Source organism: Ochotona curzoniae, unplaced genomic scaffold (assembly GCF_017591425.1).
Source record: "Ochotona curzoniae isolate NIBS_2020 unplaced genomic scaffold, NIBS_Ocur_1.0 scaffold_3835, whole genome shotgun sequence".
Taxonomy (NCBI): domain Eukaryota; kingdom Metazoa; phylum Chordata; class Mammalia; order Lagomorpha; family Ochotonidae; genus Ochotona; species Ochotona curzoniae.
This window is the reverse complement of record NW_024467114.1, coordinates 8,721,519-8,735,675: the sequence shown is the minus strand read 5'-3', so window position 1 is coordinate 8,735,675 and position 14,157 is coordinate 8,721,519. Positions and strand designations below refer to the sequence as shown.

General features: G+C 40.8%; 1 protein-coding gene across 1 annotated transcript in view; it reads right to left on the bottom strand.

Annotated features, from left to right (window-relative positions):
- AKAP9 (A-kinase anchoring protein 9) overlaps positions 1 to 14,157 on the bottom strand; it is a 116,989-nt gene that overhangs the window by 20,153 nt on the left and 82,679 nt on the right. The window contains 8 exon segments of the mRNA XM_040964985.1: positions 186 to 322; positions 1,490 to 2,561; positions 3,500 to 3,679; positions 4,026 to 4,178; positions 8,890 to 8,994; positions 9,597 to 9,773; positions 11,899 to 12,018; positions 12,905 to 13,137. Of these exon segments, the coding sequence (XP_040820919.1) occupies positions 186 to 322; positions 1,490 to 2,561; positions 3,500 to 3,679; positions 4,026 to 4,178; positions 8,890 to 8,994; positions 9,597 to 9,773; positions 11,899 to 12,018; positions 12,905 to 13,137 (2,177 nt within the window).

Sequence of the window (14,157 nt, the reverse complement as noted above, 5' to 3'; positions counted from 1 at the left end):
TGCCTCCCAGGTCTGCATCAGCAGGAAGCTGGAGGCAGCAACCAAAGCCAAGTGTGGACTCTGGCATAGAATGCAGGTGTCCTGACAAACACCTTACACGAAGGCCCACTCTAACAGATATACATTATGAAATGAAATTCAGATAGGATGAATAAATGAGCTAGAAGCTATGTTAAATGTCTCACCAAAAGCTCTTCTTGAAGTTTTTCTGCCAGTTCTTTGTAGCTGGCAAGTTCTTCCTTGGTAGCTGCTGACTCAGCTTTAAGGGACTGCAGTTCTCCAAAAATTCCACTTTCTTTAGTTGTATCAGTTAGTTCAGTAGCTCTCTGAGTGACAGTGGAAAAGTAAGAAACACTTATTACAAATCTATAGACAGGGTAGATGTTTAGACTGGTGGCTAAGACACCAGTTTTGACACCAGTCTGTGTCCTACATGTCAGGCTGTAACTCAATACCTAGCTCCAGTCCCTGACTCCCTTCCTGCTAATGCAAACTCTGGGAGGGAGGCATCAGGCAGTGGGACTGAAACCCTCGGGGGACACCTGCATCGAATTTCTGGCTATATTTGGACTCTTAAGCTGTTGTGGAAATTTTTGAAAAGGGAATTCTCTGTCTACCTCCCAAATAAAAAATTGAGAATGATACACAGTTGAACGCTAGGCAATTACATATTTCAATGTAGGTTTTCTAGGAATGATTGCCAGGTGGGAGCTAAAATGATCAGTATTCTCTCAGTAAATATGAAAAGTTGGGGCCATGAGAGCTGTGCCATAGCAGGCTAATCCTCTTCCTTCCTGTTGCACTGGCATCCCACAGGAGCCTGGTTCGTGTCCCAGATGCTCTATTTCCGATTTAACTCCCTAACAGGCAATGGAGAAAGGCCCAAATGTTAGTTCAGGTAAACACTAGCATAATTTGCTATTTCCTCCTTACTTAAAAGGGTTTATGCCATGAAATGCATATGCAGAAAGCATGTGTTCTACTGAATGATCTATGTTTCTTCTGATTGTTGCATTTAATGACAAAGATAGTGGAATAAATGTCATGTTTGAAACCCACAGAACACAGTCGTATCCTCTGTCCTGGTGGTTAGGATGACAGCACAGTGCTAAGCTGCATTTGGTCTGCGCTTGTCTCTGAACCTCGAGTCCTGGGTGAGGAACACAGGACCATGTCCAAATGGGGGCACAGCTGGGTGTAACCAATTCCACCTCCATGTGCTGAGCTTTCTCTCTGCAAACACACGTACCACTCCCTCTGCGGCTTCCTGAGCCTCTTCTGGTCCTCAGTGCTGTCCGGTTCAGTCGGTATCAGAATCAGTTTGTCTACAGTTTTTCTTGTAAGAGTAGTGCAATGGTACTTACTATATGATAAATATAAGTTCCTACACATACATTGTTAGATATTTACTCATTAGCCATCAGCTCAAGGAACAAGGGGAGGGAATGCCTCTCTCGGGATGTTAAAGTGAGACAGTCACATGGACCACTAACCTTAAGAACTTCCACATCTCCTGGGGCGTTGCTCGCCCCTTCTTTCTCTCCCCGCTTTCTCTCAGTGTCCTCCAAAAGCTTCTGTAGCTCCATCAATTTCTTTTCTTTTTCCAAAGCATTTTTCTCTGCGATTTCTACTTGCTCTTTTTCTAAAATCAAACTAGAGTGCATTTCCAATACCTGGCTTTCTAACTCCGAGATTCTCAGGGTGAGTGCAGATACATCTGACTCCACTGTGTTTGCCGTTGGTTGACTTAAATTCTGCGAGTCTGTCCTTGTGGGTTCTGATGAGACTGCCTGCTCATCTTGACAGAGTTTCACGTACTCCTGAACTGCTTCAAGTTGAACTTGACTCACAAGAGCAGCAGCCACTTTTTCCTCAAGTATTTTCTGTAGGTTTACAATCTTCTTTTGAAGCATTTGTGTTTCAGACTGGCCTTGCTCTTGTATGTCTTTTATTTGTTTATAACATTGTAGAAGTTCCAAGTCCTTTGTACTAACAGTGCTCTCAAGTTGGAGCAACTTTGTTTCCAAACTACTTATGGAAACTTTGCTGTTTTCTTCAAGAGACCTGAGGTTTTCTAGGAGTGCTCGGGTGTCCTCAGCAGGGATCAGGTCCAGCCCAGGCGTATCTTTGCTCAGATCACCCACACTCACATTCATGCTTTTCTCTGGCACTCTCTGAATTTTTTCCACATTTTCATGTTCTCTCTTTAAGTTGCATAATTCTTGAGTAAGTTGATACATTTTGAAATTGGTTTCCTCAAGTACATTTTTTGTGACAGCCATTTCTTCCTTGGTAGTTTTGACCTGATGCTGCAAGGCCAGCTTCTCGGCGATCACCTGCTCCAGCTGGTGCTTCAGGCTGTCAGCTTCCTCGGGGAGGCAGGGAGGGTCCGCGGACGTCTTCTGCTCAATACTCGCCAGTTCCTGTTGCAGTTTCTCAATCACTTCATTCAGCTGCTCTATTTCTTCTTCTCTATTCTTCTTCACGCGTTCTTGGTCACTCATCAAACATTCTATCTGCGCTTCAAGATCCCTTATCAGTTCATTTTTTTCTTCAATGGCCTATTAATGATTGAAAAATAAATGCACCTAGTAAATATGTATGTTTATTTTAGAAATTTTATTTTAGGGCAAGACTTCAGAGATAATCATGCACAAAAAATGGCATCCTTATCAGACATACCATGTCACTTTACTAACAATACAGACCAACATTCCTCCCTCAGATCAAATAAGGACCTTCTTTAGAACAATCTGGGAAGTCCTATTATATATACAGTAGTTTCAGTAGTTTTTGTTTTTAGTAGCTTATTTCCTTTAAGGAAACTAGTTTCATATTTTTTTTATTAGAAAGTCAGATATACAGAGAGAGGAGGAGAGACAAAGAGGAAGATCTTCCACCTGTTGAATCCCTCCCCAAGTGGCTGCAATGGCTGGAGCTGAACCAATCCGAAGTCAGGAGCCTGGAGCTTCCTTCGTGTCTCCCATATGAGAGCAGGGACCCAAGGCTCTGGGCTGTCCTCCACTGCCTTCCCAGGCCACAAGCAGGGGGCTGGATGGGAAGTGGGGCTGCTGGGATTGAACTGGCGCCCACATGGGATCCCAATGCATGCAAGGCAAGGACTTTAGCTGCTAGGCTATTACGCCAGACCCAAAACTAGTTAGTACTGATAAACTCTAACTGAAAACAAAAATACATAAATATTTTCTACAGCACCCAAAAGTAAACATCCTATTTGACTCACATTAAATAGATGAATTCTTAATATATTTAGGATGATAAGAGTTCCAACTCAAAAGGTCTTCAATTAGAACCCTTTGACAATATTAGGAGAGGACAAAAATTCTCACAGCTAAAGCCCTATCTCTCTTCATAAATTAAAAAAAAAAATGAAAATTTGCTTTTGTAATTGCATGGGAAACTAAATATAACAATTTTTCTCTTTAAAAATTCTGATCCATATTAATTTCAGATGTTATCCAACTTTAAATGGGTATACCTTGTTATCTGTTGTGATTTCAAGTTGCTGCTGAAGATTTATAATTTGTTCATTTAATCTGTCAATTTCTACCTCTTTTTCCTGTATTATTTGAGCAAATTTTCCAAACAGCACATGTTGGTCCTGAGGAGAAATAACATCAGATTCCTTTATGGCAAATCCCAGTTTCTCCATTTCATCCTAGGAAAAAAAATAAACCATCAAACTTGGGCACATATTTCCAAAACACTGTTTCAATTCACTCTTACAAAAGACACAGCACCTATACAAGTGAAACTATCACAGCTGTGTAGTTACAGTATGCTAATAATTTTTAAACTATTTTGACAAAAAGTCTTAAAAATTTTCATTTATGGTGAGTTCAATTTTATAGGTTGAGCTGAAAAATAAGCTTCATGCCAATCCACCTGCCTGCTCACATCCCTGGTAGTATTATTTGACAGCTCAGCTTAGCAAATGGCAATTAAAACTACAAAGGACCCAAAGTATGGGAAAATTATAAGAACAGTTTCTCTCAGTTAATTACCTTAAATAATTTGTTCTCTTGTTCAAGTTCTTGTAGGCGAGTAGTGGATTCCTTCTTTTGTATCTCTAGTTGCATATGTAGCTGCTGGACTTCTTCATTCTTATTTTCCAGTTCTTCTCTAAACTGCTCTAATTGTTCTTCTAAGTTTGTGATCTTTAAAATCAAAATTATTGAGAACATTTAAATAAATGCTTATTTGTTTAGATATGATGACGGGTGCTCTGTTAGCTGAACAAAATATGTATGCTTAAAACTACATCCTGTGGCTACAGGAAACATGGCTTGCACAGGTCTTGCATATCAAACTAACCTTCCTAAATTATCTTTCCCGAAGCAAAGAGGAGCTGTGTTGAGAAAGGACTCATGACCTGCTTGCTATCTAAGACATCCTCTGATGAAGCAGGACAGAGCCGCGGGGGAGGCTGGTCCTAAACTCAGCTGTCATTCAAAGGCGCCTGAAAGTTGGAAAGTGAAGCGAGTTATTTCAGCCACTGAAACGCAGTCCAAAAACATCTAATGCAGCCTCTGTCATGTCTGGTTGCTGGACGGCGTGTCTGAGCAGAGAGGAGCAAAGGCAGGCACCGGGATCAGGAGATCCTTAGGTCTCAATTACAGAGACCTATGCTAACAAGACACTTTCAGAAGAAAAGTGGAGAGTGTTTAAAGAAAAACAGAAACTCAGCTAATTTCTTGGGACAGATCGTCAGGAATGGTAAAGGAACTGCTCTTTGATGGCACATTGAAATGGAATTAATGGTAAATATTAAAATTCAGTTTTTGCTATGCTTTAAAAAACTAGGTCTGGTTGAGAACTGCTAACAGTCATTTAATTCACTGCTGTGTAGCTACTTAACATTTAATGCATAGTTTCCCATGGATGGGGTCCATGGGCTAATCCTGGCAGCCCCACTTCTCATCCAGCCCCCTGCTTGTGGCCTGGGAAAGCAGTGGAGGACATCCCAAAGCCTTGGGATCCTGCACCTGTATGGAAGTTCCAGAGGAAGCTCCGGGCTCCTGTTTTTGGACTGGCTCTGCTCAAGCCGTTGTGGCTACTACTTGGGGAGTGAACCATCAGAAGACCTTCCTCTTTGCATATCTGTGTTTCCAGTACATAAATCTTTTTCTTTTTTTTCCTTAAAGTCTGGATGCAGGAGCAGCATTTCCTGGCAGGCATTTGGCTCAGACAGCATCCTATAACTCATTCAGTGCCTCAGAAGCTGAAAGGACATGTGGGCTAATCACACACCGTGCACACACCATATCATTAGAATTACAGCACGGGCAAGGAAAGACTTCCTTGAAAAGCAGCTTGCTATTTTTTGAGAAGCACTATCGATACCAATAACAATAGTCATGAATCATAAACAAGCTACAGCTAGGCATGGTACGAAGTGTTTCACATGTATTGTTTCTTAAACTCAGTCACAGAAAGGCCTCATTTAGCCCCATTTCAGAGCTGGGGAAGGGTGCCCCAAAGAGGAGGAGCTTGCCCTGAGGTCCCACAGCTGGCAGGTGGAGAAGCCAGCTTTTGAACGTGGGCAGTTTATCTCTGGAGTCTCGTTTTACACTACCATTTATCCTGCTTCTAATAACTAATGTCCAAGACTTATAGATGAAATTTTCTTGGGTAACACTGGTTGCATACTCAGTACATACTTAAGTATGGTAAGTGTATGTGCATATATAATTATGAAGCTAGCTTGCTGAAAATTGTTATGATTATGTCTTCTTCAAAGTTATCTAATACATAATAGTATTTACGTACACCTATCCTTATCTTTTTCAGCCACTTTTGATGACAAGGTATTATCATTAATTATTTTTTTGTTTGTTTGAAAGGTAGATTTTTAAAGACAGAGGACACAGAACTGAAGCTGAGCAGATCTGAAGGCAGGAGTCAGGAGCTCGTCCAGTCTACCACACAGGTGCAGAGTCCCAAGTACTTGTTCAGGCCAGAAGCAGGGAGCAGGATAGGGAGTGGAGAAGCTGGGACACGAACCAGTACTCACGTGGGATGCTGGCAGGTGGAGGACTGGTCTGATACACCACCACACCAGCTCCAGACAGGGCATTGTTTTAACACGCATGGTCGTTGCAGTCATTATTTAAGTTCAAAACTGCTGCTCTCCCTCAAGTGACGTCTGCTTCCTTCCTTCAGCGGCAGTTGGTGGTCACTTTCCCCTGTGCCCCACTGTGCACCTCTGTAGCAGCTGGGCTACTATCACATAAGAGCAAGCCAGAGGCAGAGGATCTCATGATTTGCACGCCAGACCTGCATTTTAACAAGATCTCCACAGAATTCATGTGCACATTAATTCATGTGCACGCTCTGGTTAGAATCACCAACCTTGTAAGTAACAGAACTGAGGGCATCACATCAGAGACTGCAATCCCTGTAATAATACTATAGGGCACTCCTTCTCTTACTGAGCCACATCCTATGACAAGATATCTTGAGAGCTTGTTTGGAGGTTCTAGCAGGGGAGCACAGCTACTCATATACCCTTGACCGAAGACCGGTCCTCCTCTAGCGGGGATGGTCGTCCTCTTCGACCGAGCGCGCAGCTTTGGGAGGGACACACATGGAGCGGTGAGGGAGAAAGGGGACGCCCGCCTAGCCACCCAGATCAGCCCAATCAACCCTGGTGATCAACGGGGTGACAGATGTCACAGCCAGATCGTCCTCACATCCGACAAGGTATCTTATTACTGAGCCTATGACAACCTCCAAACCAGGAGAACAATGTGACTGTTCAAGTTTGTTTTGCTCTTGTTTAATTTATCTAACAACTGGTTGAATTACATTAACTTACATCTACTTGCGTGTGGCTGTTTTCAACCTCTTTGGAACAGGCGGATGCCCTGAAGTCAAGGGCTGCCTTACAGGACAGCAGTGCTCCGCATGCAGTTAGATTTTCACACGTGTGGAGGAACAGCCTTCGACACTTCTCATCCACAAAGAAAAACAGGACCCGATAGGTAGCACAGGACTCCAGGATGAGCTGTGGCCCTAGCCACAGCTGCAAATGGGGACCATCCTGCCTGTCCCCGGACAGACGAAGGCAGGAAGGTCTGCGGGCCTTAGAGTGCTAGGTCCTTTCTAGCACCCAGTTCTGCATTACTGTGAGTCAGCTATCACTGCTGGCTGTAGCACAGATGGCATTATCTCTATAGAGATAAAACCCACTGCAGGCATCTTCGTTCTAAAACAAAGTGTATTTCTATCCACATTATTCTGCTTCTCTTACAATCCTGGAACTCTTTAAAATTTTGTTCTCCATTTATCATGAATTTTAAATAGTCAAACTTTAAAAGGAGATTAAGTTACTTTTACAATAAGGCACATTTTGATCAGCATTCCTGCCTCTCAGCCTCCATCCCCTGTCACAGGTAACTGAATGAATTCCGACAGAGAACCTCTTGCAGGAACTGAAACTAGTGCCGAGGACTCAGCTGTCAGGTTCGGCGCACACCCATGCACATGTCTGGCCTGATCCTTACTCTGCAAACTGGGAGTCAGCACACAGATGCTCTCCGAGGTTTCTTACAAGTTCAAGTACAAGGCAGACAGAGCAGTTCATGAGGTTAGGGCGGTAGTGGTACATTATTTTCTAAAGATAATAATTGTATACGATTAGTCAGTATAACCCCACCTATCCATAATGAATTACTGCTCGGGGCTCCAGTTTTGAAGATCCATCACTGCAGGAAGCAAATTACTCAGTGCAAGGGAATCTGTGAACGCCAATTTGCACAGTCCATAGATATTAACAAAAGTGCTCATATTTTTCAAGAAATAAACCCCAAAACAAAACAAGGAAGAGCCTCCCCGGTAGACCGCTAGTCAGGTTTACTGATGGTGAGAAAGGAATGCTGCTCCCAGAGACGCTCAGTTCAGCAGCAGTCTTCCTTCTAAATGAAAAGTTCTCTGAGCTATAGCATTAGCAGGCGTGAAACCAACTCCTCAAAGCACTTACTGGTACCTCTGTATGATTTCAGTCTAATAATTATTTGTTAAAATTTATTGAAGGTCATGAAAAAATCACATGGAAAGAGACAATGACACAATCTCAAGCATTTAAAGTGTAATGATATAGATTAAGTAGAGTTATTTTAGGGAAATTATGAGTAGAGAAAGGCTTACATAAGTTATTATTGAACTAGAAAGTTGCTGCTCTAAAATGCGGATGTCCTGTACTGGAGAGGAGTGAGCAGAGACACGGGAGAACATTAAATAACTGTTACTGTTTGTTAGCGATGACATCTGTATACTCTATAGACAGCACTAGAATCTTTCAGAGTAAAAACTTGAATACACACGCACACGCGCACTTTTCTGTTCCTCCATGCTGCTTCCTGCTCCAGGCCTGCGTGGAACTCGGGCTCTCTGCCAGGTACACTGCTATGCTTTCTGCCTGTTTCTGCATGTGCTTACTGTCTCCGCACAACTTCACTTTTTAATTCTAAGTCCCAAATTACATTCTTTTCAAATCATGTTTTCTTTTCTTAAGATTTGTTTTTATTGGAAAGGCAGACATTTACAGAGAGAGGAGACAGAGAGATCTCTTCCCAATGGCCTCAATGGCCAGAGCTGAGCTGATCAGAAACCAGGAGCCAGGAGCCTCTTCCTGGTCTCCCACATGGGCACAGGGTCCCAAGGCCTTGGGCCGTCCGGTACTGCTTCCCCAGGCCACCGCAGGGAGTGGCAGGGGAAGTGGAGACTGGGACATAAGCCAATTTGCGTATAGGATGCTGGCACTTGCAGGCAGAGGATCAACAGTTGAGCCCTAAAATCACATTTTCAAAGTAACAGACTTAAAAAAAATTCAAACCACAGATTGTCACATAAAAACATAATCCTTACCTCTTTTTCCTTTCTGTCTATGGCGTCTCGCTCAGCCTGCAGCTGCACTTCTAGTGACAATTCTGCTTTAGCTTCTACAGCTCCAAACTGCTTGCGGTTCTCCACCTTTAAACAGACAACGTTCAGACACTAAGCTTCACAGTAAATCCTGATACTGTACATTTTCAGAAGTGGAATTTTATTCAATTCTATTCATAAGCAGAACACTTACAACGCTAAAGAACCAGTCGTAAATGTATTTGTCATAAACTGCAACAAGAATTTCTAATGCTTAACATTCAACTACTTGAATCAACATTAATTTCCCAGCTAAAATGAAGGCTTAGCCTTTTAGTATTTGTCTCAAGCTTACTTATCCTGCTTTACTTCTTTAATTAATTTTTTTTTCTTTGTAGACCATGGAGAACAATTTAATTACTTTTTAGTTTGGGTCAAACCATCAGTCTAAACTAGTATCCATTTCGCTTAGCTTTCATTGATGGTTAAGAGATAATTTTCAGTGTTAATATTTTTTGAAGACCTAAAGTATTCATGCAACATTTTAAAATAAGGATAAACATAACCTTTTTTAATGGATGTGAGATGTCAACAGCATGCTTTCATTAAAAACAAACAAACAAATTGTCATCTACTGGTATCTATCCGTGCGATGAACAGTAATTTTCATTCGAACATTTGATGGAGTTAACTCTAGCAAACCGCCACACCTTTTGACAAGTGTCCACACTGGTGAGCAGGGCTTGCTCCAGCTCCCGGACTCTGCACTCCAGCTTCTCGATCTCCTCGTTCCTCTCCTGGATGTCCCTCTGAAGCTGCTCTTTCGACAGCAGGAGTTCACTGCACTTATCCGTTTTTTCCTTCAGATGGTTTGTTAACTGTTCAACCTGAAAATATAATAAGCAAAAAGTCTAATTTAAAAAAACAATTCTGCAAGCTATTAAAGCTATCCATTTTTATTTCATAAAACATTCGTTTCCAATTTTGAGAGGCAGGTGTTGTGGTTTGACAGATACAGTCACTCGCCCTGCTAATCTCCCACTGGGCGCTGGTGTATGTCCTGGCTGTTCCACTTTCCACCCATCTCCTTGGTGATGATGGCCTGGGAAAGCAGCAGATTGCCCCAGTGTGTGGCCACCTGCCACCCAAGTAGCAGATTCAGATGATGCTCTTGACTCTTCCATGACTCAGCAATGGCCACCGAGGCCATATCTAGGAAGCGAACTGATTCTAACCTTCAAGCAAACAAAGAAATCCTTAAAGGAAAAGTTTTTGGAAAAATGAAATTAAGAGTTAAGTGTATTTTGACAAAAAAATTCTGAATTCTATAAATAATTTCTTATACTACACATTTTTCTATGAAATTCTGAAGATCCCTTCCAATGGAGGAGACGTTGTCTAGTAAAAAAAGCAATATTAATTTAAAAAAAGAGTTAAAAAAAACTTTAAAAAATGTTCTGTTTCTTTAGACTAAGATTTGCTTCCAGCAAGGAAGAAAAGAATTGTATTTTTAGAAAATATTTTTTATTTAATTGAAAGGAGTTACAAGGGGAGGGAGAGACAGGAGGAGAGAAGTAGAGAGATGGAAGAAAATAGAAGGTAGAAAAAAGAGAGACAGAAATAGGCCTCCGTGTGCTGGCTCACTCCCCAGATGCCTGCAACACTGTGGGGCTAGGCTGAAGCCAGGAACCAAGAACTCAGTTCTGGTCTTCCATGCAGGTGGCAGGCATCAATTACTTGAATCAACATCACCATCCAGGTGTGCATTAGCAGAAAGCAGGACCTGATGGGGCTTGAACCGAGGCATGCACACTATGCTAAATGCCTATTTCCGGGACGAAATCCAGTATACTGCATGAAAATCATTGAGTATTGCTGAGTTCTAGAAATAAAATGTCAATTTCAGAATACTAAATTGAAGTATTCCCTAGGTATCAGATCAATACTCCTGAGGGAGGTGCCGTTACAGTTTCTATTTAGGTGACTAGATAGAGACATGAGAGATGAAGTTACTTAGGCCTCGCCATATCCTTACTAAATCGGACAACAGAATCCCAACTGGGATTGCCTCAGTCCAAGCACAGACTCTGGGTCACCAGGACAAGCCAACTTTCGGCACACATACATCTATCTTCCCTCAGCCAGGCAGCATACAGTTGGTAAATGATGAACTATAACTATATATTAAGAAAATGGGCAGCCAGAATTGAAAAAGTAGAAGTAGGGAGACCAGTTATGAGGCCCTCATATCATTCAAGCGAGCAGTTAAGACACCTAAGGTCTAAGGGAGCTCAATGCTGATGGAAAGATAAAGGTGCAGCATATATTCTAACTCAACAATAGATTGGAAACAGGCACTGAGAAAAAGCGAAATCAAGGATTAAAATAGACGGAGATGAGGAAGGGGCAGGTTTTATTCTTGTGTTTCTCGGGAAGAAGCTAATTAGGAGGAATAAAACCAACCGTGATTAACTCCAGTTGCTGAGTTTCTGCCACTCATACAGAGACCTGGGTTACATTTTCTGCTCACAGCCACTGCCCCAGCCTAATCCTGCACGTTGAGGACATCTGGGCAGTAAACTGATGAATGGAGCTCTGCCTGCCTCTCTTCATCTCAAATATACTACATTAAAATACACACATACATACATGGAAAAGAGGGATTAGAAACCACACTGGCCTATACTGAGAAGAGAACAGGATCTGGGAAGCTAAGTACAGATAACTCTTTCAATTAGGTTTTTTTTTTGAGAATGAGAGTGGATAAGTTAGTAGGGAAGTTCATTTAATTGAGAAATCCTAAAAGATACATGCATATATGAGTGATTCCAAATTTCTACTCAATCTCTAGAATTAATGCTTTCATACTTTGGTAATATCTGATTTTATGATTTTGAAGATTTTTCACACAATAGAAAAACTCATTTTCAAGTCTTCCTTGATAGTCCCCTTATTTTTTATACTTGAAATTCCAATGAGTCTAAGGTAGGCAGCGTCAGAAAGGGCTCTTACCTCTCTGGTCGGATGCTCACTGACAGGCTGGAAGCGAGGAACAAGTTTAAGCTGCTGTTCCAGCTTCTGTATCTCCTGCTGGAAGACATCTCTCTCATGTTCTCTATCAATGGCCTGCTCCTACAGTTTAAAAATAATAACAGGAACTCAAGATTCAGTGATGATTACGGTTAGTTTCGCTTGAAGACAAAGGACCATGGAATACTCCAAAACACAAAGGTATAAAACGGTAACATTTCCTATGGTACCTAGCCTCTTTGGATTCTTCAACATAATTTAAAATATTTAAAACAAATTATTTGAAGTACGTTTCACTTTTATCCAGGTAATGGTAAATATAACATGAGAAAATCATTTCCTTAAAATGAATTTACTTTTTTCTAACAAAAGGGGAATTCTATTACTAATTTAACCTCTAAACAAAATAAGTAAGACAAATTGGTAATTTCTTTAACCCTCATGTAGATTTCACACATAAAATGTGTAAGAATTAAATACTTTGGTAAATTAATTTAACTCTCATGTAGATTTTATACATAAAATATAAAAATTCAACACTCTGACCTATAAAGACAGTATTAGGTTTAAAGACAATCCAAAAGAAGCCAATCCATGTAAAATCTTCAGTACTGGTGTGGTGGTCCATGGACTCTCGCCTGCCCCAGGCCCAGGTACTGTGTGTGGTGTCTGAGTGTGAAGCAGCCAATGGGCTACCCGGATCTACGGCTGCTGTGACTACTTTCTAAACACACGTTGTCGGGACAAGCTGCCGAACTCTGAATCTGGAGAACCTGCCTGGGAGGGCCCACTGATAACCTGCCTGCACTGCTTTCAATTCTGATTGATGCACAACACAAAATTACTCGAGTTTTAATAGTGTTTTTTGACCAATTGGTAGAATTCACATATAGGTGAAAATGATTCAAGATTCTCTTTGTAGCTTAAAATTGAGAGCCTAGAAATAGTCACAAGTAGTAAGCCAAATCATGATGTTGAGAATACTCACATCTAAAAACTTTCTCGTTTTTTCTAACTGCTTTTCCAGAGCTTGGTTTTGTTGTCTTAAATCCATCAGTTCAGCGTTCTTCTCTTGCTCCAGCTCTATGAACCTGCTGACTTGTTCCTCCACGTCTATTTCTAGAGCTTTCACTTGTTTCTGAAGGTCATCACGTACTTTTTCAGCTTGACACTGCACTTCTAGTTTTTCCTTCATTAACTTTTCTGTCTCTTGTAGAAATTCTGTTTACAAATGCAAAAGTGCACTACGTTAAATCAGTTAATGATGTTACGATCATGAAATCACCCTTCGTTGTGTTAAAATTTTACATTTATGGGATATAATAAATATAAAACTGCAAATTACTTTAAAAAAGAAAAAATGTTCTCTTAAAGAAAATATAAAAATATTTTACCACATTTCTACTTAAATAAGCACACTAGTATTAATAAAATGTGAAATTAACAAAAAAGAATATTAACTAAAAATAGCATTTTTTAAACAACACAGCAAATGAAAAAATAAATCTACTTTTAGTAAAAGGAAAATAAGAAAGCCTAGTTAAACTGAAGCCTAGAAAAAGTTTGCCACTTTATTCACGTCAAGCAAAAAATTCATTCCGAATTCATATATGCACACACAATACATATAAAGAGCAACCACTGTAAATCTTTAACCAAGGCAAGTCAGGAGTTACAGAAATACAACTCTAATCAGAACTTCCTGTTAGTCTAGCTCTTTATAGGTGCACTGCAGAGCTGCTTCTGCATGCTGACAAGAAGGAGAGGAACAGAGTGTGCTGAAGGGCAGACGTTCAGATCCTGGCTCTGCCCTGCTCTCCCGGCGTGATGCCCATCAGGGGGCCAACATTATCACCAGCCTCTTAAGTATTATCTTGAAATCAAAGGAGTTTATACATGCGAAGAATAGTGCCAGCAGTCTGAAAAGCACTGTGAGTTAGCTAATTCTCACGAATAATAAAGTAAATGTAATCAAACTATCTTCTAATGAAAACAATGGCAAGACTATCTCTTAGAACCTTTATACTAACTGGTGCACCAACACTGTGCAAAGGACTAGGAACCTGCTGAAATAAGCTTTGCTTTTAAAACATATTTAATATGTGAATACCCAAATATATGTATATTAAATGTAGCTAAATATTTTTTATGTAACATATAGTGATCATGGGTATTAAACAAGAAGTAAACAAACCAGAAAGCCTCTTACTAATTTCACTAATCTTTTAGCTACCATTATCT